The sequence below is a fragment of the Dermacentor albipictus genome, chromosome 9 (assembly GCF_038994185.2).
Source record: "Dermacentor albipictus isolate Rhodes 1998 colony chromosome 9, USDA_Dalb.pri_finalv2, whole genome shotgun sequence".
In the NCBI taxonomy this organism is placed as follows: domain Eukaryota; kingdom Metazoa; phylum Arthropoda; class Arachnida; order Ixodida; family Ixodidae; genus Dermacentor; species Dermacentor albipictus.
The window spans coordinates 40,141,850-40,168,664 of NC_091829.1; the positions used below are offsets into that span (position 1 = coordinate 40,141,850).

General features: G+C 47.4%; 1 protein-coding gene across 1 annotated transcript in view; it reads left to right on the forward strand.

Moving 5' to 3' along the window:
- Window positions 1-26,815, forward strand: part of LOC135916495 (uncharacterized) — a 75,539-nt gene that overhangs the window by 18,284 nt on the left and 30,440 nt on the right. Inside the window, exons 4-9 of the mRNA XM_065449882.2 lie at window positions 6,761-6,861; window positions 12,367-12,458; window positions 15,111-15,195; window positions 17,307-17,538; window positions 20,554-20,716; window positions 24,339-24,442. Of these exons, the coding sequence (XP_065305954.1) occupies window positions 6,777-6,861; window positions 12,367-12,458; window positions 15,111-15,195; window positions 17,307-17,538; window positions 20,554-20,716; window positions 24,339-24,442 (761 nt within the window). The 5' untranslated portion in view covers window positions 6,761-6,776. The remainder of the gene's footprint in view (window positions 1-6,760; window positions 6,862-12,366; window positions 12,459-15,110; window positions 15,196-17,306; window positions 17,539-20,553; window positions 20,717-24,338; window positions 24,443-26,815) is intronic.

A 26,815-nucleotide genomic window follows, 5' to 3' on the forward strand; every position in this document is an offset into this window, starting at 1 on the left:
TTTTATTTTGTTGCGCAATATTTTTGGAGTACTGGATTACCAACTTGCCCGGAATGCTGCTCTCATTGAAAATAGGTATTACTTCCGCTTTTCTCCAGTCGTCACGGACGTCGCCTGACTTTAGAGATTCCGTAAATGTTAAGATTTTGGCTGGTGGTGAAATAGTATTATTAAGAACCTTGCTGTCAATTTAGTCACACTCAGCAGACGAAGATAGTTCATTATTGTAGGCCCTGCTATGCTATGTATGCTATGTATACCCTGAACGGTAATAGTTATTTCAGGCAATTCGTTCAAGGGGAGTTGGGGGCGGTTTCAACGGAAAAGCTTCTGAAGCTAGAGAACACTGATGAAAAATAATTATTAAGGGCAGTAGCACACAATACAATTTTGATTGGCTCACCGTCAGCGTTAACAAGATCTATGGTGTTGGTGCGTGTTTGAGTGGACAGTAAACGCCAGAATTTGTTAGGGGTTCTATGACGTATTTAAAGAAGGTCAGACGAGTAAAACATGTCCTATGCGTCCTTCAATTAAGATAGGTGGTGACACTGAGCCGGTACTTTTCCCACGTTTGCAGATTGTTATTACATAATGCCATTCTATATAGATGCTTATCTTATATTATCGTGCAGCTAAGATTTCTGCGCACTCAGGTTTCGAATAGGGCATCATCTTCTCCGCCACTGAAAGCGGAAAAAACAGCATTTACGTCGTCTCATACGGTACAAACGTCTGATTGATACTGTTGTCTATTTTATAGTACCTGGGGAAGATGGTAAGTATATATCAACGGGAACCGTTGCTCGAACACCCTCTGGAAGAGACTTGAGTATTCGGGTTTCTCACCCAGAACACGGAAATATCGTTTGACAATCTAAATATAGTTCGAATAAATTGGCGCTATATTATGTTTCTTGTACAGAGACTCGCTGGGGCGATGAAAACGACTGAACATGCCTTCAAATTTCACTCGTTTTTGTCACAAGCTTCCGTTTACTCAGAATTGTCCTATTCTTGAATTATCGGCTCGTGAAGCCCGCTGTCTACTGATATCAGTTTCCTTATATTCCACCAGGTGTCGCGACACCTAGCCGTTGCATACATCAGCTGCATGATGCGCGTAGCTGGTGCGTGCACATGGTTAACTCAAGCAGGCTAAGTGGCTGTTTGTCACTAACTGATCATTACCATCAACGTACGGTTTCACGGCTCAAGGGATGTGTCGCAGAACAGCAATAGAGTTAGCCTTGATATTATTGGATACCCTTGATATTCGGACATCCTAAAGCACGTAAATTTTAATGCGAAACCGTTATTGGCCTTCTTACGAGAAAATTAGGAGCTTTAGTTGGCGGCGTGACCGAATTATGGCACAAAAAGTGCCCGATTGCGTAGCGTAAAATCCTGTCAAAAGTTACTCCGATTGGCGCAAAATTTCTTAGGGAGGTTTTTGTAAACAAGATGAATTATTACCTTTGAAAATAATTTTAGGCAAGTGTCGGTCGCGGTGGGAATCGAACCCAGAGCTCCTAGCTGCGAGGTGAGCATGCTTCCCGGACGCCAAGTCGGCTGCGCGGTTCTGATTGGCTGAATGGGAGCCCAGCACCCGCGTCATTGTGCACATCACGTCGCAGCCGTCTGGCTGACTAAACGTGCGGCCATGATTTCAATATTTGCATGGGTTGTTGGGCACGTGACGGCGTAGCCAATGTGTAGCAGGTGACGTGGCGTCATGAATGTAGAAAATGTGTCTATAAAAAAAAGCATTAGTGTCCAGTTGAACGCCGTTGAGCTGCCCTCGCGGGAAAGTGAGCGCATTGGGACGTTTGGTGCGTTTTCGTTGGCCTTCCGAGGCGCAGTCAAAACCCAGGCGTGAGCTTGCGCATGCACAGAAGGCGCAGAGTAAGGAATTCCCCAAAAAGACTATAATGCTTTCGCATTCCCAATCGTAAGCAGTATGAAGCGTCTGCCGAATTTGTTCTTCCTCCCGGCTCAATTTCGGCTGACAGTGGTGCAAATACTATGTCACCTAGGGTACAAGATCATGTGCTATTTTCTTGTTTCGACAGTTTGCCTGTTTACCTGAAACACTTTCTCTTGTACGTCTTCACTTGTGCTACTTCACCTTCTACACTTTCAACCCTACACCCTCCACGCCCTCCGATCACCTTTCACGTGTGATTCTTCTGTACTTTAGGCGTTATTAAAGAGTTTCATAACTAAAGAGCTGTTTCACTTTCCGTGACACGTGATACGTTATAAGTCTTCATGTTAGCATGGGTCGCATCTCTGCAGAACAGCGGTAGACACGTCGCATGATAAACGTTTTAGCATTCGCATGTCATTGCCAACCGTGATAGAGCGATGAAACAAACAAAGATGCACTGAAAGATTTAACTTGATATGCGTTCTGCGTAGTCAACGCATCACCAATGCTGATGTTGTGGCGCCGTCTGCTCCCTGGAGCTCAAAGCACCTTTCCAGGTCGTGGAGCCGCTTCTTTAGGCCTAGCAGCGTCAAAACAAGCAGCTAATCTCAATAACAACGATAAAGCATGGCTAACAACTGGTCCCCAGTGCAACATAGGATTAAGCGATCGTTGATTTTACTGTTTGTTTCTTTACCTCACGAAGGAAGGCGAGTAGAAAAGCGGTCAATCTCGGTGCCGCCATGTTGTAACGCAATCACGCTAACCCCGTGGCGGCCACTGCAATGCTGCCACGCTAGAGAGGCCCGCATGCGCACAGTCTGTCGGTAACGTACAACGGTAGGGTATCATGTGTCACGCTAAAGCTGTAACGGTGCGTTCCCATCAGTAACGTCTGCAAAAATACGAGGAATTTTGCATCCTCCATGCTGAGTACATCTATTTCGTTCTCACGTACAGACGAGGAAACGTAAGTACAACCACCTTCACAGTCCAATACTGTGAAACCTTTGTTGTTTTTTGTTTAGAAAAAAAGGTACAGTAACACAGCAGTCGCATGTCCTTCATATCTTCGATATAGTTTCCACTATGTAAGTCGAACATGAATGCAACAAATGCTTCGTTTACTAAGTTAACCATAATTAAACATTATTCCGTTTACTGCATCCCATATATGTGAGATGAATGTCACGGGATGCCATCTCTTCGTAAGGTGGAGCTTCTTGTCTCTGCTACAATGTATCACCCTATATATTGTTCTACATTGCTTCCATTAGGTAAGCTTAACATATTTGCAAAAAATTTTCCATTGCTAAAATATGGGACCAACGTGGAACGATATCAAGGATGGTGTAACAGAAAACACTCAACTCGTCAGACAAATTACGCAAACTTTCAGTGAACCCTTCACCAATCCAATACTTTTACTTTTACAAGCGCCACATCAGTATGTTGTTTTTGTGTTTGTTGAAAAGTGATTCATTTGTCAGAAGCCTGGATGTTGTATTTTAGTTGCATCGAACCATTTGTAAAATAGATAATGAAGTTTCTTTATTCAATGCACGTGGTTACTTTTTTTTCCGTCGTGGAATTATAAATTAGCTGAATGCATTCCGATGACATTTATTCAATTACACTGCAAGGTATTACTTCAAAATGGGCGCGGAATAAGTAGCATGCGCGCTAAAATCACAAATTTCTAGTGCAGATCAAATGCGTTTGTTTTGAATTGAAATATTGGAATCAAAAACTTTGAATGAGATTTCTTCGGATTATGGGGGCTTATTACGAGGGGTTGAAACGATGACTGTAGAATGCCCACGCACATATTCCACCATATACCTATCTTTCTTTCTCTCTTCTTCCAAACATAAACTGGGGTAGACTTTCACTTTCTCAGTGAATTTCAGATTTCCCCAGTCGAGTGATATTGCAAGAGCGTTGCACGAAGTAAAAGGAATATAGCTTTACCATTTATTCCTGTTATAAATAATGTGTGTGTTATACAGTTGTAATTCAGTGTAATATTCAAGTTTTTCACAACTCGAACTCTCTGCAAGAAGACAACCTAGAAATAATCGTTATATAAATGAAAAAGCCTACAAAACCGAGAGAGGTCTAGGTATGCTGCATTACCACTGAGGAATGTGCATTAATTGGCGATAACGATTTGCGTCCGTCGTCATTCACAAAGTGACAGGCGCTGGACTATTCTGCCAGATTATGCACTGCGAGCAGCGTTTTTGCCGCGGTAATACCGAATGGCCAAAATCTAACGTGACTGGGCTACGCAGAACGATAAAAAGGGGGAAATGGGGCAGCAAAGGGGATATTCTAGACACTATTAAATAACCTTGACATATTGTACACTTCGCCATCTCATGTCTCATTAACTCCCTGCTTAGGGTATACTGCAAACATTTGCTGGACAGAACTCTGCCACAAATGTGTGCCAGAATGGCAAGCACTGTGGTTCAGCCAGCGTGGCATTGAGAATTAATGTACATGGGTTTTGCCTGAACTTCGTCCTCCTGGATTCAAATGCCTTAACAACTTCGCAAAGCCGTTCAATTTATACCAAATGTTTTGCCTTGCAAACAGAACAACTCACGATGTTTACGCATTCGCATACATAGGCAGTCGCTTGTCTTCGCAAACTTTCTCATCGCTGGCAAGCTTGAAGTGATAAAGCGTAAAAAAATAAAAAAAGAAGTAAAGCTGGTTCCACGCAATGAAAGCTGTCAAAGCAGAGAATCTGGTGCTCTTTTTCTCAAGTTTGAAATCATGTTTAGCGCAATTTTTCATGAGCATTTTGTCTCGTTGTCCTTTTGCTGGATTCGAGCTTCGGTTGCGGATTGCGCACACTCTTCAGCTGCGTGAGCTTGTGATCAAACCACAGTGTATCCCACACCTTGCAGCTGCGGCCGCACTCACGGTCGAGGAATTATCTCTTGAGCCGTCCATCGGCACCACTTTCCGGGGGAGGAATCTGTCTGCGTTGACGTCTCTGCTCGGCCTCCTACTCTCGAAGTTGCGACTTAACTTGCCTCAGCTTGCGCTTGGCTTGGGTTGCCTTCTCTCGAAAGCGGGGCTTGGCTTGCCTCCACCAGCGCTTGGCATGCCCTTCTCGTTCTCGATACTCGGCGGTAGCGCTTTCACTTCGCTAGCGCTTTGCGTGCGCATCTCGCTTTCGAAGCTCCTGATTTGCGAGACGTCGGCGCTGCCGCTCTCGTACCACCTCCTGCTGCCGCTCGCGCCGAGCGTATTGAATAGGGCGAAAAGGCGCGCGCCGGCGAGACACCTGCTCCTATACCCCTCTCCCCCGGTGCGTGCTCTTACGGGACGGCGGACACCGGACGGCCGAGGCTCGACTTGGAACAGCTCCGCTGTTAAAAGATAGCGCCACGAGAACCTCTGAAGCCACAACCCCAAAGATTAGAGACAGATCAACGTATCGTCTGAAGGCCCGTAATTCTCACGGTGGCTCAATGATCGCAGCTCTAGTGTTCCCCATAGCATTTTTTGTAGTAAAGTGTGTGGTTTATACAGCCTCCGAGATCGAGCAGCGCGCGAGCACACCGCCCACTTTTGGAGGTTGTGGTTTATATGTAGCGTCAGAGATTAGCGCCCTTACGATCTAGGCGGCCACGGTTGACAAGTGACAACGCCCTCTCCGATTTGCCCGAAATGGCACAATGGTGGAATCTGGCTAGCTCCAGTATTTACACATTGCGTCAAGCAACTCTGGTAAATCAAACCGCCGAGGCAGTCTGTCACACGTGCGGCTTCTAGATAAGCGGGTAAGCGGGAACGAAAAAAGAAAATCCGAGGCCATTCCGCCCTGCTAAGGTAGATGACCAGCGAAGATGTAAACTTAGTGGTAGAAAACTTCTGGTATGGACTTTATTGGTAGCACTCATTGTCACTTAGTGACGAACGTTACAATGGCTTTCTGGTTGTTATGATATACACTGATGGGCATACTGGCAACTAGAAATACATTCGTTGATAATGTACGCCGCTGGGTGGTCGGTTGGGCCGGATCGGTGTAGCATCTCAAGTGATATCTCAAGGTAGTGGTTTACAGGAAACGCATAAACCATTATCACTTCGGTCCCGACACATCCACACTCGAATCACCGACAACGACCACAGGGGTAGTGTATAATCGCGACTAACCCACGCAAAGTTAGCGGTGAATCTCTGCGTTTTGAGTCAATCACAGATGCCCCAGCAGCCCTCTGGGCCTCTCTGATTTGCTCAAAATGCCGTCATTACTGGCATCTACAACATGGCGGAATTCGACAATGTCAAGAGTAGTACCCCGGCTCTGCCAACACCGCCGTCTGGCTCAGCGTTCGGCCCGACGCCCTGGCCTTGCGGCCGCATTCGGGGCTCCGACGCAGGTCGCGTGGCCGGCACGTTCTTTCATTGGCACTTGGTACTGAGCTTCACTCACATTGACATTCTATAAGACTCCCGTCCTCCAGTTATTCCTGTCGAATTTGCCCAAAGTTTGACGCTCTGCGGGTCGAGGCCTATACGCAATGCCTGCGCATCGGTTTCTTGTGGAGCTCCAATCTACTACTAGAACCTCAACTACGTAGTACGAAAGCCAGTGAAACAAGTCCAAGCATTATTTAGAGCTAAGTTCACTTTGGCTGAACCGCAAACACAGGACAAACAATGAAAAGGCGCCGATTACACTGTCGCTTTTCATTGCCACCACACTAAATCAATGAGAACTCCTTTGAGGGGCTTCCCTGCGCAGTGAACGCTTATCGTTTTGGATTTTCATTTCTCTGTTTCTCTGTTTGTGCACCTGTTCAGGGACGAGAAGTGCTTCATGGTGCTGCTCCTCTCGTGCTGCGCTGCGTTTGCCGTGCTTGCGTTGCTGTTGGGCGTGTTCGTGGCCACCAACATCTTCATTGGTAATGACCCTTCGTTGGTCGCGATGCGAAGATTCTATACTTCTGATTTCGTCGCGGTTTATACGCCACGTGAGACAAAATTTTCCTCTTTCTTTTTTCATGCATTTGGCACGTAAAGTGGCATTTCTATCCAGAGTCTACAATGCCAATGATTATTTGCCTCATTCTTGGTACTTTGAGGTAGCTAGGTAGGTTCTTGGTTTAATGGTGAAGTTCAACCTCTGCTATCAAGCACAAAAGCCCGGTGCTGCAAGTGGAAGGCAACTGTCATCTTATTTTTCTTAATTGCCTTAATTGCAAGTTCACTCATTATCAACACAGTTCAGAGAACAAGCACGTGAAAGGCACATGCAAAATATACCAACTAGAGTGCTTATCATAACTATTGGCTGTATTGTGAAGGGTTAATATAACACCGACAATCATTGCGAAGGGCATTCTTGCTCTTTTTGCAGCTCCAGATTGGCGCTTATACTTTCGCGGAAGTGCCTTCGCGCAGGTCGTGCATCTGGGTTACAGGAATGTCCAGACATTCTGGAGCGCATGAGGCTGCGTGTGAAGGCCAACGAGCATTACTAGGTCAAAAGGAAACCCCTGTATCGTATATTGTTTAAATGTGATGACCTCACAGAAAAATAAATATACATAGACCGTTTCATCGGGCGAGGAGGATAGGGCTCGCGGAGGGCCTTTCCTCCTCTCTGGCTTGGGTGATCCGGCGCGGCGCTGCTTGAAGGTATTGCTCTCGCGTGCTGCGGAACAATTTCGAGATGTTTTAGATTTTACTTTGTGAAATTTACGCCATGTTAGTTCATATAAGGTCGTCAGGGAAGCCTTTCGGTGCATCGGTAACTACTGTAGGCAGAAATATGCCTTGGGGGCGCGTCGTAGAGAACTGAACGAACACAACCGAATTCAGCCGCAGTGTATACGCGCATTGTAGTCGCGCTGCGTTTATGTGTTGTTTACCATTTTCTTATATCGATTTTATTTCAACAAAGAAAACCGGCGTCTCTGTATTACTAGCAATAAATAGTGAATCAGCTCACTGTCTTATCATTGGCGCAGGGAGTAAAACATAAAACATAAGAGCGCATGCTCATGCACGGCCAACCTAAGGCAACCACGAAACATCTGAGTGGCAGGCGCTATCAATTATTTGTGATACACTAACGTTGTTCTCACGCATTTCAAGTCTAGTATGCTTGAAATTATCATATGTCTAGCCTTGCTGCATGGGGCCTATGGCGCTGCTCAACACAGCGATCACTGCGGTTGGTGAGCCAGCACGATACATATATAAGCTGTGTGCTTCGGCATTGCCTTTTTGGCCTGTATACAGCCATAATATATGACAGGGTTCGCATAAAAAGAATGCAATGGCTATCTATGAGCGCCAAATTTTCCTAATACGTGTGAGTGCGTCGTAGAGAACTGAACGAACACAACCGAAAAGAAAATTCGGTTATCATCCTCTTTCTCTAAAAAGCAAGCGAAAACGGGCTAACGCCGCACAACGTTTATAAATATATGACCGCTGATGCCGTATGCTTGGACCATGCGCTATATAGAACAAATATATCTGTAATCCATCACCTACTACTGATTAGGACGCTCGCGCAGTTCGTAAACGGTCACGTTGCTGGACAAGTTTAATTCAGACTGTAAGGTATGCTGCTATTACTAGCCAAAACTATTTTATTCATGGGTGGAAACTTCATCTATCCCACCAAGTAGTGACGCAATGTAACCTGCAGCGGACAGTTTGAACGCTTGTCAAAGTATAACAGCACAGCTCCTATCGTAGCAGAACGGTACCCACGCTGTTACGATCGTCGCGCATGTTTCATGGCTCCTAAACCGCAGCTTAGAAATAGAGGATAATATTGCATTAAGTCGCATTAGTGATTGGAACATTCGGAAATATACAATTGATCTCCGAGGCTGATTGTAGGCTCAAATATGCTCGCACACATCACGCTGCGTGTTCCGTCCACCTCAACGCCAGCAAAAATGCCGGCCATGACGCCTTAAACCACTTCAGCACGTCTCACAGAACCGTTTACCACGGAGAAGACGCATGTCATACTAAACAGACCGCACGACCACGAAAACAAACGCCAGAACCTACCGCTGAGCGTATACCTGCCATGCCAAAGACCCAAGCCAGTATGGCCCTGCTCATAGGCGGCGCCACTGCGTTCACAATATGGCGGCGCCTACGAAAAAACGGTCTATAGGGGACACATGTTCTAGGTCTTCGTCATAAATACTGCTCTTATGGACCCTAGTTTAGCTGTATTGAATAAATTTCTTCTGGCCTCAACTTCAAATCAATAGGAATAAAACTTTGAGGCTTAATGTCCTCCCTTAAGAGTGGAAAGCGGTAGCATTTAAAGATCACTGGCGGTTCCCGGCAAATGCAGCTTATGTAACCGTAATGTTTACCGGGAAGCGCTGGCGGCTCATGCTATCCACGAAGGCGACATTTCTAGTACAAACGGGGTCTTTTTGCGTGGGTCCATGCCAGAGGTAGTACACAGCCGCACCAAGATAATCATTTTTAGGTATCTGTTGGTTCGCACCTTTAATAGTTGGGTCTGAGAATATTTTAGATAAAAGGCATGCGCTGCCTGGGTTCTGTTTCATGACATTTATATGTGCACAGTTATTCTCAAGATTGCGAGGGATAACTTTGTCATATATCTAAGACAAGATATGAGCAACTTTAGTGATAGAATAGTGTAGCAATATGACCCGCGTATATCACGTGGCATATAGCAAGACGTAGCGTATACATATAGCTCAATAGATATGGATGATTTTTCCCTCACGGACGACGCCACCGACGCCCACACCGGATTTTCTGCGACATGAGGCTCTTAAGGGGGCCCTGAACCACCCCTCGGGCTTGGTGAAATAACATAGTCCACCGGCAGCATAAGCTGCGTGAACATCTCAGCCGCGTTCTGCTGTTGTAGGCGGTCCGTGGAGCTCGCAAGCGGAGCGCGAAGTCACCTTTCTCTCAAACGCTTTCGTTTAAAAAACCCCATCATCCTCACTCTTTTCTTTGTGCTTTATTTCGTCATAAAGTACACTCCGATACGCGGCTGCTATTAGAGAGTTTTAGCTTGAGCGTTTTTACGGCCAGCGGAGCGGAACGGAGCGGACGAGCGCAGACGCCACTGCGCATGCGCACGTCGCTGGGCCGGCCAGCGTTTTTACGGAGCGCAGCTTACGCCCGCTGGGAAGCCCTCTCCAGCGGAGCGATAGGCAGCGCGCGAGCGTGCGTAAAAGCGCGCGGGCGTGTATGGGTATTCAAGATGGCAGCCGTCAACACAAGCGCCGGCGCTGCTGCGTTGTCGACGGCAACCACTGCTCAGGCCCGTTTAGAAGTTTAACGAAATAACCAACTAAAAACACATAACCTACCTGTATTAAACAGTTTCAGCGCATTATTAGCAGGTTTATTTGATATTCTTTTCACTCTAACTTGAATTGTGACCAATAGGTGGAGCAGCAGAGCAAGTGACTACTCCGATCGAGAAGACGGGCGATCCGCTCGGCTAAAACTATTTTCTCGCGCGCCTCTGCTCTGGTGTATCCGCTCGCCCGCTCCGCCCCGCTGGCCGTAAAAACGCTCTAGCTAAAACTCTCTATTGGTTGCTGCGCTCGGTTGCAGCGCGGCCACCGCGAGGTGCTGCCATGAGTCCAGTGGCTAAGCGCACTGCGGCTCTCTGAGGACAGTCGCGTTGGCTTACATTTATCGCGGCATAGGCACCAAATCAGAAATTTGAACTGCGTGCCACGGTGGCGTCTCCGCCGTAGCCTTCGCAGTGCAAGGCATTGGAGGAGAAAGGGGAGCACAGCTGAGGCCGTGTTTGATTGCCGATAATTACGCTTCTGCTGAACGCATTGAAGTACTTTTTGCGGCAAAGTGGTTCTGAAATAGCATATCTTCGCTTCAAATGTCTTTCTCCACTTCGACGAAAAGTGGTTCAGGGCCCTTTTAACGTTATCGTGTTGAAATTCACTTTTGCAACGAAGCTGTTACACTTCAGTTGGTCATGATTCCTCGGGGGGGGGGGGGGGGCTAAACGTGAGCGGCCAGATTGGTGGCACCAGCTGGTGGCGCTAAGCTCAACCACACAAATACAAAGCTAATTACTATATTCTGCTTAGCTGCTGGCGTACAATTTCGACAGCGGCGTAATCATGTTCACAATTATGCCGCTGCCAAAAATTTGCACAAGCAGCGTAGCGGGATATAGTGGGTTGCTGCAGTTTTAGCGGTGTTTGTTTCGTTGAACTCTACGCCACCAGGTGGCTGCACCGCTCTGGCCGCTCACGTTTACGCCCTCGCAAATCTGGCAATCCGCCCAAGCCGCCGCCGCTTACCGGAATAGCGGACAGGCTAAAAGTACGTCGCACTCTACGTAGAAGCACGTAACGCTCCCCGCATACGTTTCCCGGTAAAGACAACTGTTGTGCAAGCTGTCGCGCCTGCGGCAGCTTGCGACGTGAGGAGCGACGTCACTACCCTTTCATATATAAATGAACCAGCCTAGCAAGTGATTTCATTGTTTTTGCAAAACCGCTATAGGTAGGCAACGCATAGTTAGGACTGAGGAGGAACCGTGTGAATACGAGGAGCGGCAAAGGGAAAAGAAATGGCAGTGCGACCCGCGCCGGCATGCTGTCAAAATTACCATTACTACCATTACTGTAAAGCAATAAAAAATTGCTACCCCCCCCCCCCCCGCCCCACAGCAGCTGTAGTGGTGGTTTTGAGCAGCTTTGCTGGACATCCAGTTGCGCAGGGCCAGTATGGCGAGTATTTTTATTTTTTACTTTTAGGAACAAAAAATTGTTCGATCATAAGGACTCGTGCTGGGATATATAAAATGCAAAAAGTATCGGTGGTCAGCTACAGCTTGTGGGCCGACGACTAAGACCGACGAACTCGCTGTGTGGCAATTTAAGTCGTCCGTTATTGTTTTCTTCCCCTAATTGTTTATTCACGTTGTAATTAAACCTTACTGCGAGGTGTAGTGCGGGTGAATGAAACGTTCTTTTGGAATATACCATTGCAAGAAGGTATATTGTAGGTATGTATTACCATTACCATTGTACAGTTTGCCAGTACAACTGTGATCATCATTTAGACCATGCCATGTTCGCCACAAAGCCTAGCAAAAAGGATCACCCGGCTTTCGCAAGGCGGCAAATCGATCGTTATAGGAAACTCGCACATACGCTGGTGCCATATTCCCGTCTATCTAATGCAGGTGCTCTCCAAATCGCGACGGCCTGGAGCGGCTCCCTCTGAGTGGAAACCGATCTCCAAGGCTTTGCTTGCCTTGCAATCAATCAAAACGCTTTCGAGTAGACGACATATTCGCGAATGCACTAGGCTCCGAGACGCATGCGATGATCCAGCGTCGTATCACGCCGCACTTTCTCTGGCGTTCTTGCGACTGACTCGTACCTCCTGCCCTGGCGCAGATGGAGAGGATGGCCATGAGAAGCATGACAATACCACTTGGAGGTACGGGAAAGGCGGCGGCGGTGGCGGTACTATAACAGCCACCACAGTGGTGAGTTTATTGCTCGTAACGGGCGCTAGTGACCACGCCGTTGAAGCGAGAGATCTTCAACGGCGTAGTCAATGGCGTTCATACAGGTATAGTTGACGAAACGGAGTTTCACCAACTATGGTTTCACCAATGGTTTCGCCAACTATAACTATAGTTTCGCCAACTATAGTTTCGCCAACTATAGTTTCGCCAACTATAATTTCGCCAACTATACCTGCATGTGCGGGAAGGCGGTAGCGGGCGATGCAACTGCACGCAACTGCACCGTGTGTGTAGATGCAGATACGCGTGTTTCTGACGCCCTGCAAGATGAAGCTCTTTGCAACTGCAGGGTGTGTGCCCGTGGAGATCCGTGCATGAGTGTGCGTGCGTGCACGCTGTGTGAGATGCAACTGCGCGCATCTTCAGAGTGTGCAGTGTGTGAGATTGGCACCTTTGAAGTATCTGGCATGTGACTTGCTTACAAAGAAAGAGGCTGTGCTGAGAGGATAATCGAAAGAAAAATGTTCACTCGTCGCGCCTGTGGACGGTGGAAGCTATAAGGTATTGTTTCTTTCGCGAGAACGATAGAAAATGCCCTATATGTCGATTTACAATTTTCCCTTAAAATCCCGATAGAAGGCCCTATTCTCAGATCTGTTCTCATACCATCACAAAAACAGATCAGCTGTTTCCCAAATTATAGTCACCAATGATTACTATGTGTGCTCTGAGAAAGTCATGCGCACTCGCGTGTTAGTCGGTGGTACACCAATGGCTTGAGCTCGCAAAGTGAGCAAAAGTTTCCGAAAGTACACGTGTAATTAGCACTTATCATACTGTAAACTGAAGATTAAGAGTTTAACCTTTGTTCTCAATGGGCGTGGAACTGCAAACTTAAGGCTTCCCCTATCGCTCTCTGTCTGTCTCTTCTTCAGAATAATATCTCATAGTCGGAGGTAGCACGGCCCACGTGCACACGATGAGCGGAGATTTATTATTATTATCATGATTACTGTGTGAGACAACCTGGTATTTGTGCTTTTACTGTTGTCGAGTACCGCACGAAACCAGTTGATGTTCGCAGCCCTTCCTGTCATGTTTCGTGTGCGATTGCTAGCTCTGTAAACATGTCAGACTGCTTCAACCCTTGTATCCCAGCTTCCCGCCTTAATAACTGAAGGGCATCTTGCTTTTGTAGTCTAGGTGGCGTCGGCATAGCGCAACCCCAGAGCGACGGCTCCGTCGGAGTGAAACGAAACAATAGCTTCGCTCCAAAAGAAGGGAAAAATTGTATATATAGCCTTGGTGCTGTGGCTTGCTCGTCATGGTAAGCTCGGAAAGTAATAGCACTGTCCATGAACTTCCAAGATCTGGCCCGCGCCGACGATGGATCTCGGAGGCTGCGTGCTGTTCACAGAAGTTCGCACAAGCATCACTTGAGGGAGCTCTGGCGATGTCGCCTGCAGGAGCTGCAAGTGTGACGGTTTATCCAGCACGGGAATTATGGCCGCACTAGATGGATTTGTCCAAACATTGTCCTTCTGGATTCACACAGCTCTGCGATATAACTAATTAATTATTTTGAACAAAATACCGCGTCATAAATGAAAGAATGTATTTGCAATGTTTATGTTTAATTGCCGAGTTTATAAATATGACTGCCTTGAAATTCAGAAATTCAAACTCTAAACAATAATACAGGGAGAACGTTCGAAGCTACAGGCAAGGATATTATAAATATCCAAGAGCTACTGACCGTTCTCGTTGTGTGGGAATGATGTCACCGTCAGAGTTCCCTCTAGGAACATTGGTAGGAAACCATGCGGTGCTGTACAACCTAAAGAAAACCGTGACTGAGTTCTGCGGGTGCATCTGGTTTATTGTGACCCCCGAGATAGCACTATTCTGCTGTTCGCTGAAAAATTGGTGCACGACATTCTCCAAGGCTCTTTTCTTGGCTCACTACGATGTCATTGCTCCTCCTACGAGAAGATACCCCACTGTGTTCGAGGCTTAATTGCGCAGAAATAAGATGAGATCGCTATATGAAATTGAATGCAGAACGTTAAATGCATGGATATACCAATACGGGCATTTCAAAACATCCTATGGCGATTAGCTCACTGCTGTATAGATACTTTGTGCTTGAAAATAAAGATCGGAGCTGCGTAGATCATTCGGAATTTCGAACACAAATGGAAAGTGCTCGCTGTTTGTATCGTAGTCTATTCCAGAAATCCCGAAATTTTCCGATAATCTTTTCTGTGTGGGTATTGTTGTGATCGGCCGTTCAGGACGCGACAACTTGCGGCCACAGTTCAGTCATTGACCAGCGAGGGAATAGCCGCGCTGGTCAATTGACCAGCGAGGGAATAGCCGCGCTGGTCAATGATACAGCTGTCACCTGCCAGCAGCAGTAACTGGCATGTCAAAGCCAGAGATGCGCTCAGTATGACCCGGCCACACCCCTCGTAGTACGATCGGCGTCGGTAATAAGGGCGACCTACCTCCGGATTGGTGGCACCTGGCGTGACCGACCCCCTGGTACCGGATTGGGGGAAGTGACTAAACAAAGATCACACACGGCATAAAAGGAGCTACTGACGGCGGGATTCATAAGCAACTACCAATTTATCACCAACTTTTCTGTATTTTTATGGAACGACAAAGCCGCCGCCGACGACGACGAAGGCGCCACCTACCACGACCAAGCCGCCACCGACGACTCTGCCTGCCGGGGTGACCACGTCGGAACGTAAGTCCTTTTACGTGCACCCATCTGTCTACATTGGCGAAATAATGTTTGTCGCTGTGAGGGAAGCGAGCGCCAGAAGAGGAAGACGCCTGAAGGTCGGGAAGAGAATCGCAGCGTTCGCGTTCTTGCCGTTTGTGCTTCGACGCCGCGGTGCTCCCTGCGCATGTTCGCGGTATCTCATCTTTGCGTGTGTAGCAATATGCAATTTCCCTGTAGCAAACCAGGGGCGGCTTGCACAAACATTTAATAACGAAAATAATAGTGAACCTAATAACGTGGTCTAGTGCGGACTGCGAGTTATCTCAGGAACATTGAAAAAGGCGGTCTTAAATTCGTCCCTATTTTTGTTATTAAATGCGTAAGCATTCCCATTGTTACGCAACGATAAACTGTTCGTCCATGCTTCCTTCGCGTAATACAATCGCTTTCAAGACAGAGCGAGCCAGCTATGTAGAAAGACACATGAGCAGCGTCACGAGAATTTCGGGATGGGCCAACTTGAAATCTGGGGTAGGCCAAGTTAGATGTGGATGTTGGCCAACCTGAAATTTGGGGGCGAGCCAACCTGAAATTTGGGAGTGGTTCAACTTCAAATTAGGGCACTGGCATACTTTATATTTGGGGTTGGACAACTTGAAATTTGAGGATGTCCCACCGTATACTGGGGGATTTTCCAACGTTAAATTTGGGTATGTGCCAACTTACATTTGGGGGTGGGTAAACTTGAAAATTGGGAGGGGGGCAAACATGAAAATTCTGGATGGGCCAAGTTGAAACCTGTGGTTGCGTCAACTAAAATTTGAGGACGCCGACAGGACGCCGCCGCCAGATTCTTCTGCTATACGGTGCTCTTAACGCTATCGCATTAATAATTACTAGAAGGAACTGTGGCGTTGTGTTTCCGGGAGCTGCAGTGGGACCACTTGAGTCAGTGTGGTAATTGTGGAAAGTGCATGGATTTGCCGAATCTTCGTCCTTCAGGCTTCAAACGACTTCGCGATTTGTAAACTCATAATTTTCTATAATTCACTGCGTAATAAATAATGAAATCAACATTATTTAAATCGTCCGACGGCGCGATTCTAATACAGGACCTCCAGCACAGACACCCAATATTGAAACGATTCCGCCACGCACGCAGGCATCGAGATGCGACATATAACGCCCTTATAAAATTATCGCGGGCAAGGCAGTACCTTGAGACGCTTGGTGCGTTTCCATTTGGCCACCTCGACAAGCTGGACCGTCGCAATTAGCGCGGATTGTGCCTTCTGGCAGGGTTTTCTGCACTTAGAAAAGCATAGATTGCTCTGCGATTCACGACAATGAAGGCATACACAGCGTAATGAACGAATCCACAAGAACGTCTGAATCACAAGCACGAAGATCAGTCAAATCCATGTACTTCACATCATTGCCAATGTATCTTGACACTGGTTGCGCCAGACAGTGTTCCCTCTAGCACGTTGGAGGAAACTCTATGGCGTCGGCGGCTCGTAGCTTGGCTTGTGCTGTGTGTTCCCGGCGCTGAGTTTGCACTGGACCAATACACGGCAGGGATGTCACTTCGCTCGCTGCTGCTGCCGCGCTAGCTCACGCCAGCTTTGCGACAGCGAGTGTCCGCGCTCATTGAGCATGATGCGTTCATGTTTGCTGTCCGCGCTGACACCATTCAGGTTGATTTAGTGAGCCTAGGAATGTTTCAGGCCGATAAAAGTGTTATCCCTAATTAGTATAGTTGTATGCAATTTGCTATCGCAATCGATGATTCGCGTTTCTGGCGAAACAGCGGCTTTTTTCTATAGAACCCTAATGAAAACCTTCTGCTGCGATCGTTCAGCTACCATGGGAATGAGGGTTAGTACAGGGACTTGACTAAACCTTGTGCTTGTAGCTGCAATAGATCATGTGACAATCTTCATTGCGCGTTGTGATTCCCTATTTCAACACATTGGTCATTCTCAAAGCATAGCCAGGCAACCCAACTTTGCGCGCATCATGGGTAATCATTGCGAAACGAATCAAGTCTACACCTCGTACAACTGACTGTGTATCGAGGGAAGGCTGCCATGTGAGCCTGACCGTAAATTTGCACGGATTTCGCACGACAGGTCCGGGACTGCGTCGCTACATAACCGTGTGCACGGTGAGCTACTTGGACGTCGGCCTGTCGTTTCCTTTGGACGGCCAGTGCGACATCATCTTCTACGACTCGTTGCTACTGCGACCGGAGGACACCTTCATGGGCACGTTCACCAATGCTTACCTGAAGCCGATCTTCGACGCAGCCAAGGAAACCAATATCGCCCACAACACCGAATTCGGGATGTCCGTGCACGCACCGTAAGCAGTGTTGCTAGGTTCCTCTCCCGATGGCCCACACAAGGGTTTTATTGGGACACCAGAGAGCAACAATAGCTGAGCAATTGCATTTTGTCTTCTTGTGATGGACATGTCACGGCAAAAATCTTAAAAATTGTTTTACGTTGACGGTTTACCTAGAGCCTAAGCTCGTTCACTTGCCGATTCTGCAGAACGTTTATGAATTGCCGACTAGCTCAATTCACACCTTATGTACTGCAGGACAACGGGTTTAAACTTTCTTCTGGTTTCTGTAAACTTTTCAGTTGTAAGTCATTAGACAAGAGAAAGAGCATTGTCTGTCTGTCTGTCTGTCTGTCTGTCTGTCTGTCTGTCTGTCTGTCTGTCTGTCTGTCTGTCTGTCTGTCTGTCTGTCTGTCTGTCTGTCGGTCGGTCGGTCGGTCGATCGGTCGGTCGGTCGGTCGGTCGGTCGGTCGGTCGGTCGGTCGGTTGGTCGGTCGGTCGGTCGGTCGGTCGGTCGGTCGGTCGGTCGGTCGGTCGGTCGGTCGGTCGGTCGGTCGGTCGGTCGGTCGGTCGGTCGGTCGGTCGGTCGGTCGGTCGGTCGGTCGGTCGGTCGGTCGGTCGGTCGGTCGGTCGGTCGGTCGGTCGGTCGGTCGGTGTAAACAGCGACAAGGTTACATACATGATTCGTCCAAGTACAGATCATGCAATCATGATCTCGACAGTCTATTGGGCGGTTACTAGCTTTTAAAGTGACTGACAACCAATTTTCATAGTACGTATATTTTCATTGCAATGGAAAGCTTACCAATCACAGTGTGTAATCATGATGTCGCGGTTTGGAACCTTTTTTATCAGAATTTTTCAATATGCACTCAGGATGTACTCGTTCACAGGAGACATCCTTAAAACCGTGATAGGTGAGCGCGATAGCGATTATAGGCTGGCATTATTAGGAGGCAGACGACAAGTGCGGCCGTGACTGTGGGAAAGTATTATTTTGTTTAAGAAGTTGATGTTCCTGGGGCTCATGTTTTCCGAAGTTTTAAAGCGTCCAAGGTATAACAGCCCCGTGTTTTCGTGATTTCCTGTCCAATAGCTTCAGTATGTAGCCTGTCAAAATAAAGCCAATCGGATCAAAAAACGAAACGACATTTTCACGCGGGATACTCACTTCATCGTGCTGCTGTAGCCATGCGCATGCTTTCGATTTCTGAAGCATAGAATAAAGCGCAAGTGACGAATTATATAGCAAAAGCAATTCTAGTCAAGAATTAGGTTGTACCTAATAACAGCCGATTTACGCACACTAATCTCATTGACTACATCCGAAGTGCCAAGACTTCACTACGAGGTCTCACCACTTACTGGTTTTTGAGACTTTCTTTGCCAATTAAAAATGATTCAATCGCGTACAGCATGCTGAATTCTTATCGCTATAAATCATGGTCATTTCATTTCCATCAACGTCTCACAACACATTCTGGTCAGTTGTCAGTCCCTTAAGGGTGTGCGAATGGTGAGTTTTTACACTGAATCGAATACGATACGAATAGTGCCAGAAACGAATCGAATCGAATATGTATAATCTACTAATGATTTTCGAAGAGTGAAATGCCGTTGTCACAGTAACTATAAAAGATTGTTCGCATCCTAGTAGGAAAGCTAGCAAGTTTCTGTCATTACGTAATATGTTGTGAGGCGTTGTTAATTTAAATAACACAGACACTCTGAGAATTGTATTGATTTGTGCTGTTTTACGCACCAAAAGCCCGATTTAAGGGCATCCAATGAACGGGACATGGGCGTTTTTGAATTGCGCCACCAAGGAAGCGCAGCCGCCGAGGCCGGGATTTGATCCCGCGACCTCGTGCTCAGTGGCACACCTTACCCGCTAAGCCACTGCGGCAGGTAATTATGACAATGGTCTGCAAATCGGAAATTAAGCATTATGAGTCGGTTGTTGCTTAGCTTTTGATTTCGTTGCCCAAATTTCACTTGGCCCGCCCCCAAATTTCAAGTTGACCCAACCGCCAATTTAAGGGCGGCCAACCTCCAAGCATTACTAACCCCAAGCTTTAAGTTGGTCCAACCCCAAGTTTCAAGTTGGCCCGCCCCCAATCTTCAGGTTTGCTGATCCCTTAATTTCATGTTAGCCTGCCTACAATTTTCAAGTTGGCCCGACCAAAACCATTAAGTTGGCCTGCCCCTGAATCTTCAGTTGTCTGACCCCAAATTTCGAGATGGCCGATCCACAAATTTCAATTGCACAACCCCAAAGTTTCAAGTTGGCCCACCCTCAAATTTCAGTTGAGCACCTCCCTATTATAAGTCGCCCCATCCATTTTCTATTAGCCCTATGTATCCCTTCGCGTAAAGTGTCGCGCTTTTTGCACTAGACACGATGTTGCTAACAAAATTATCTCCGATCAACTTCTTATTTTTGGCTTCAAATGTTCGTTATCACTTACAAAGCAACGAACGTCGACATTTACTGTTGTAACGAATAAATGTCGTCGCAAATAAAACATTTTTCGGCAGATACAATCAATAACCTTTTCGCTAGACAGATTTTGCTGGAGTATTCGTGAAAGAATGCTCTCACATTAAAACACAAACGCAGCATTAAGAGCAAACACTAAGTGTTTTGAGCACATTGTTCTTCAGAGGGGAAATTACAGCTGCATGGCCTTTAAAGTGTGGTTACTTAAGCGACGTAGCCTGCCCCACTACACAATTTCTCACGTTTTACTTCTATACTATGCCTGCGGTGGTGAAAAATTACCATACTTTTGTTCCAATGTTATATGTAAGTGGGCGCAGTTGAAGTTTTGTATTATTCGAAAAGTATTCGAGAGACATTCGCATTTACGAATAGTGACTATTCGATTTCGAATATTCGCACATCCCGACAAGCTTTCCCAAGAAAGTGTTAGCGAAAGTGTTTATTACATGCGAAACGTCGCCGGATGTTTGTGACAGTCACTGTTTAATGGTTACCTTGACGAAATTTCGTCACCTTTATCTGCTTCGCAGCGCAATCAACGACTTCTCCGCCGAGGTCAAATCAGATGCCGGGAAGAAGCACTACAAGGATCACTGGCAGCACAAGATCTACCACTGGGGGGTCCTCAACATCCACCATCTTATTGTGAAAAGCAACCCAGATATCTTGAAAACGGCGCTCACCGTACTCAAGGTTAGCTAAGGCAGCAGATATCGTTAACGTTGATTCAATCATGCAACCTGTCGAGTCAAGAAAAGTACAGGAAATAAGTGACCCTAATTTTGCGCTTACCTCAAGGAAGGATCAATTGGATACCAAAGTATGTTCCCGCAGTCAGAATTCGGTACGTTCTTAAAGAACTGATTGTGATACTGATTAATGCATATTGATTATTTCTTGTGGACCATGCACGCGGGCGCCCCGACGAAGAAGACAAACGCTCTCTGGCTCTCGAGCTGTCGGCTGAGCTGGCCTGCGCTGCAGTTACCCTTTGTAAATATACTTCGTAAATAGTCTCCAGTTCCTAATCTGTCGTTCGCGTAACAATACGATGCACAAATGAACGAAGACACGTCCCCATTGTTCTGCAAACCTAGATCTGAGAATATCAAGTTGAGCTTTTAGTTCGGCTTCCTGGAAATCGATGGGATCGGCACTTGGTATGGGAAAGTATGGGATCGGCACTTGGTAACTCGTGTTCATGCCCCCAAAATAAGTTAGGGTACTTAAATTTTCGGAATCAAAGAAGCACGGTATCATTCCTGTGTTGTTACTTCTACGTAAACGGTTCATCGGCAATTTGAAAGCTGAAGTGGTGCGTCCAACCAAACAAAGCTGGATCGCAAATTTTCATATTCAGCAGTTTTACGTGTAAAAACGACGAACTTATTATAATGCAAGCGGCACTGGGAGGGGCACTAGATCAATTTTGAGCAGCTCGTGTTCTTTAACGCGCATGCAATACATAATACAAGGCCGTTTTTTCTTCTATTTCACTCCTTTTGAAATGCGGCTTCCGCAACCGCAATCTGTTCCCGGGACCTTGTTCTTGTTGATTACGAGAAAGCATTTGATTCCGTCGAAACCTCAGCAGTCATGGAGGCATTACGTAATCAGGGTGTAGACGAGCCATATGTAAGAATACTGAAAAATATCTATAGCGGCTCCACAGCCACCATAGTACTCCATAAAGAAAGCAACAAAATCCCAATAAAGAAAGGCGTCAGGCAGGGAGATACGATCTCTCCAATGCTATTCACAGCGTGTTTACAGGAGGTATTCAGAGACCTGGATTGGGATGAAATGGGGATAAAAGTTAATGGAGAATACCTTAGTAACTTGCGATTCGCTGATGATATTGCCTTGCTTAGTAACTCAGGGGACCAACTGCAATGCATGCTCACTGACCTGGAGAGGCAAAGCAGAAGAGTGGGTCTAAAAATTAATCTGCAGAAAACTAAAGTAATGTTTAACAGTCTCGGAAGAGAACAGCAGTTTACAATAGGCAGCGAGGCACTGGAAGTCGTAAGGGAATACATCTACTTAGGGCAGGTAGTGACTGCGGATCCGGATCATGAGACAGAAATAATCAGAAGAATAAGAATGGGCTGGGGTGCGTTTGGCAGGCATTCTCAGATCATGAACAGCAGGTTGCCATTATCCCTCAAGAGAAAAGTGTATAATAGCTGTGTCTTACCAGTACTCACCTACGGGGCAGAAACCTGGAGGCTTACGAAAAGGGTCCTACTCAAATTGAGGACGACGCAACGAGCTATGGAAAGAAGAATGATAGGTGTAACGTTAAGGGATAAGAAAAGAGCAGATTGGGTGAGGGAACAAACGCGAGTTAATGACATCTTAGTTGAAATCAAGAAAAAGAAATGGGCATGGGCAGGACATGTAATGAGGAGGGAAGATAACCGATGGTCATTAAGGGTTACGGACTGGATTCCAAGGGAAGGGAAGCGTAGCAGGGGACGGCAGAAAGTTAGGTGGGCGGACGAGATTAAGAAGTTTGCAGGGACGGCATGGCCACAATTAGTACATGACCGGGGTTGTTGGAGAAATATGGGAGAGGCCTTTGCCCTGCAGTGGGCGTAACCAGGCTGATGATGATGATGATGATGATGATGATGATGTTCTTGTCAGCGCAATGTCAAAGGCACTAAGCGACCACGATGGTGGGATCGCAAATTAGATGTCATCCTATATGCATATAATTGACCACATAGGCTAAGAATGTTCTAGAACGATACTGTGTGCAAATGTCATTTCCATTACGGCAGAGGTTGGCCAGCAATTCTGCCGCCATTCTTATAAAGTCCGAAGATTTCCCAGGAGTAATTGAAAGGTGGTGGCGGTATAAAACACTGCACATACCTGTGTGCGATGAGTGCCGTGCGTTCTTTATTGTATTTCATTGTCCAGCGGCAAAATGTACATTTATCAGACCATCAGATGCCCCCAGTGTACGATTGAAAGAACGTTTGCTCTCTGTTAAACATAATTTGCGCCTTCCCATCAATGTAGCCCACTGTGACGGTCCTGTAAGTGTACGAAAACATACATTTCATTTAAGGCTGATAGTCAATCGACTATCCAAATTATGGAGGCTTGAGCACCCTCACGAACTTGAGTGCCCTACCCGCAGCTCCCCTGGCGCCTTTAGCGCATCTTAGGGAGAAGGCAGGAGGGGGGGGCAGGTGATTGGGCTTTTCCGTTCTACTCCGGCCGCGGCTGCGCATGGCTGTCCGCTGGGCTAAGTGCGCACGTGGCGGCCCTCGCGGCGTATCTAGGAAGTAATCTGCGGCGGGAGCAGAGTTCCGGCGAGCCAAACTGGCTGGTCGCTTCACGTCCGTGAGCTATGCTTTATGGCGTCATGCTACCTGGACAGAAATGTCTATTGCCGAGCCCGGCATGATGAAAGCGGTGATGTCAATATCACCGCGTCTTCCCCGAGAGCGTATCCATTAGATTCCTCGGCAGTGGGGCAAGGTGGCATGAGGTCACAGGTAGAGGTGCACCGGCCTTTTTCTACCTCGGAGGCGTCGTTCCCGTGTGCCGTCTTCCCACGCGCTATATAACGTCGGAGGTCGCGTGATCTCGCGCGATCCACGCGTTGACGAAAGACGCAGCTTCTCCCCCGCGCACTCTCCGAGGCCGGCGCTCTTCTTTACGTAAGCGTTGCGAGAGCAAATGCTGGGGTTTTACGTGCGAACACCACGATCTGATCACGAGGCATGCCGTATATGTTAAATAATTAACACACTCCGGAATAATTACTACTCGGGTTCTTTAGCGTGCACCCGATGCACTGTACGCGGGATTTTTCTTGCGCTTCACGCCCATCGAAATGCTGCCGCCGCGACCGTGATTGGATCGCTTAGCAGCGCAACGCCGAAGCTACTAAGCGACCGTAGCGGGTCTCGATGACGTCGAGATCTTAAAGACCTCGAGGGAATGGAGCTCTCTGAAAGCTTATGACCATCCGTAAATGTGCACACCACGTTTGGAATTAGATATAGCTTTAGAAGATGAAAAAAGTATGGAAGGTTCACAAAGGACCAGCTCTGGAGCTCTGCGTGCTCACTTTGTGTCTTTGCGCTCTTTGCACTTTCAGTCTAGCAGGGAAGCACTTGAAAGAAGTTATTTGCATTGAAAGCGCAGTGTTTCAAAGGGTATGTGACGAAGAGCTACAGCACGGTTCTTGAGATGCTAACGGTAAGACGGATTATTAACAGGCTAATAGCCGTGCGGCACTATTCTATGCAGTGTAACGTTTGACGATTTCCATTGGTGACGCAACTACTCGCAGGAGCTGAAGGACATTGCTACAGCAGCGGGCAAGAACGCCTCGATGGTTGTCGGAGTGTCCTGCAAGGCCCCCGCTGGCTGTGTTAAAGTGGCCGAATATTTCAAGTAAGCTTCCACAATTTATCCACTCAATTCGACGAGCTTGCTGTAAACGTTTAGACAGACAGACAGACAGACAGACAGACAGACAGACAGACAGACGGACGGACGGACGGACGGACGGACAGACAGACAGACAGACAGACAGACAGACAGACAGACAGACAGACAGACAGACAGACAGACAGACAGACAGACAGACAGACAGACAGACAGACAGACGGACGGACGGACGGACGGACGGACGGACGGACGGACGGACGGACGGACGGACGGACGGACGGACGGACGGACAGACAGACAGACAGACAGACAGACAGACAGACAGACAGACAGACAGACAGACAGACAGACAGACAGACAGACAGACAGACAGACAGACAGACAGACAGACAGACAGACAGACAGACAGACAGACAGACAGACGGACGGACGGACGGACGGACGGACGGACGGACGGACGGACGGACGGACGGACGGACGGACGGACGGACGGACGGACGGACGGACGGACGGACGGACGGACGGACGGACGGACGGACGGACGGACGGACGGACGGACGGACGGACGGACGGACAGACAGACAGACAGACAGACAGACAGACAGACAGACAGACAGACAGACAGACAGACAGACAGACAGACAGACAGACAGACAGACAGACAGACAGACAGACAGACAGACAGACAGACAGACAGACAGACAGACAGACAGACAGACAGACAGACAGACAGACAGACAGACAGACAGACAGACAGACAGACAGACAGACAGACAGACAGACAGACAGACAGACAGACAGACAGACAGACAGACAGACAGACAGACAGACAGACAGACGGACGGACGGACGGACGGACGGACGGACGGACGGACGGACGGACGGACGGACGGACGGACGGACGGACGGACGGACGGACGGACGGACGGACGGACGGACGGACGGACGGACGGACGGACGGACGGACGGACGGACGGACGGACGGACGGACGGACGGACGGACGGACGGACGGACGGACGGACGGACGGACGGACGGACGGACGGACGGACGGACGGACGGACGGACGGACGGACGGACGGACAGACGGACGGACAGACGGACGGACAGACGGACGGACCAGACGGACGGACCAGACGGACGGACCAGACGGACGGACCAGACGGACGGACCAGACGGACGGACCGGACGGACGGACCGGACGGACGGACCAGACGGACGGACCGGACGGACGGACGGACGGACGGACGGACGGACGGACGGACGGACCAGACCGACAGACGGACGGACCAGACAGACAGACAGACGTACGGGTTAAATTCTTTAAAGAAAATTTGAATGTCTTTCGCCAACGCAAATTTCATGTATTCATGATAATATATGGATCACAACGGATTTCAAAGTTTTCTTATACTCAGGAAAAGTTGGCCATAGGAGATGCGAATACAAGCCGAATGACAAAAAAATACCACCTAACGATCGGGTCTAAATTTTTTGAAACGGGATTTTATTACCAACCCGTTCTAAGCTTCATATGTCAATACCGCTCAGTCATTGCACAAAACGGAATTGGTAACAGCTGTTGGTAGAGCCTGTCTATTAGTGTAAAAAAATTTACGGGGAAAGTTCTAACACACCTCTAAGTGTGGCAGTATTTGTAAACATGTCCGCTAATCAATATTAAAGGGGCACTAAAGGCACCTAAACTGGCAAAACATTCCAGAAACCTCCAGAAAACCTTTTGTGCTAGGAAAATGCTTACTTAAGATACGATCGCGTCCTAAAGGTCCGCGTTCCTCTAGCGCTACTCAAGTCGCATGCCACGAGCGAGGAGGTATGACGCTGCATATGTCATCACCACCCTTTACTGTCGTCGCTGATGAAAATGGCGGCCGACAGCCGATGAGGCGGTTTCTTAAGAGGAAGCTTTAGCTCGGGCCCAACTCCGACGCGGCCTATTCAATACATGTAAAACGCAAAAACGTTTTTATGAGATAACCCCTGGACCGATTTTGATGAAATTTGTTGCATTTGAAAGAGAAAGCTAAATTCTAGTGACTGTTGGAAGCGGAATTTCGATTTAGGGCTTGAATTTTCTTAAAACTATTTTCAAATATTTGACCGTTTGAAAAAAATAGAAGCACAAAGTTTACAAATTCATAACTCTGCATCAAAAACTGATATTGCGGTTCTGTAAACGGCATCCATTAGATCATTCAAAGCGGACAAATTCAATATGTCATTTTACATCTTACATGAATTTGTTACGTTGGTTACAACGGTTTTGCAAAAGATGTATTTCCCTATAATTAAATTTTTTTTTATATTCATGTGTAACATATCAATTTTGTCCGCTTTGAATGTACTACTAGATGCA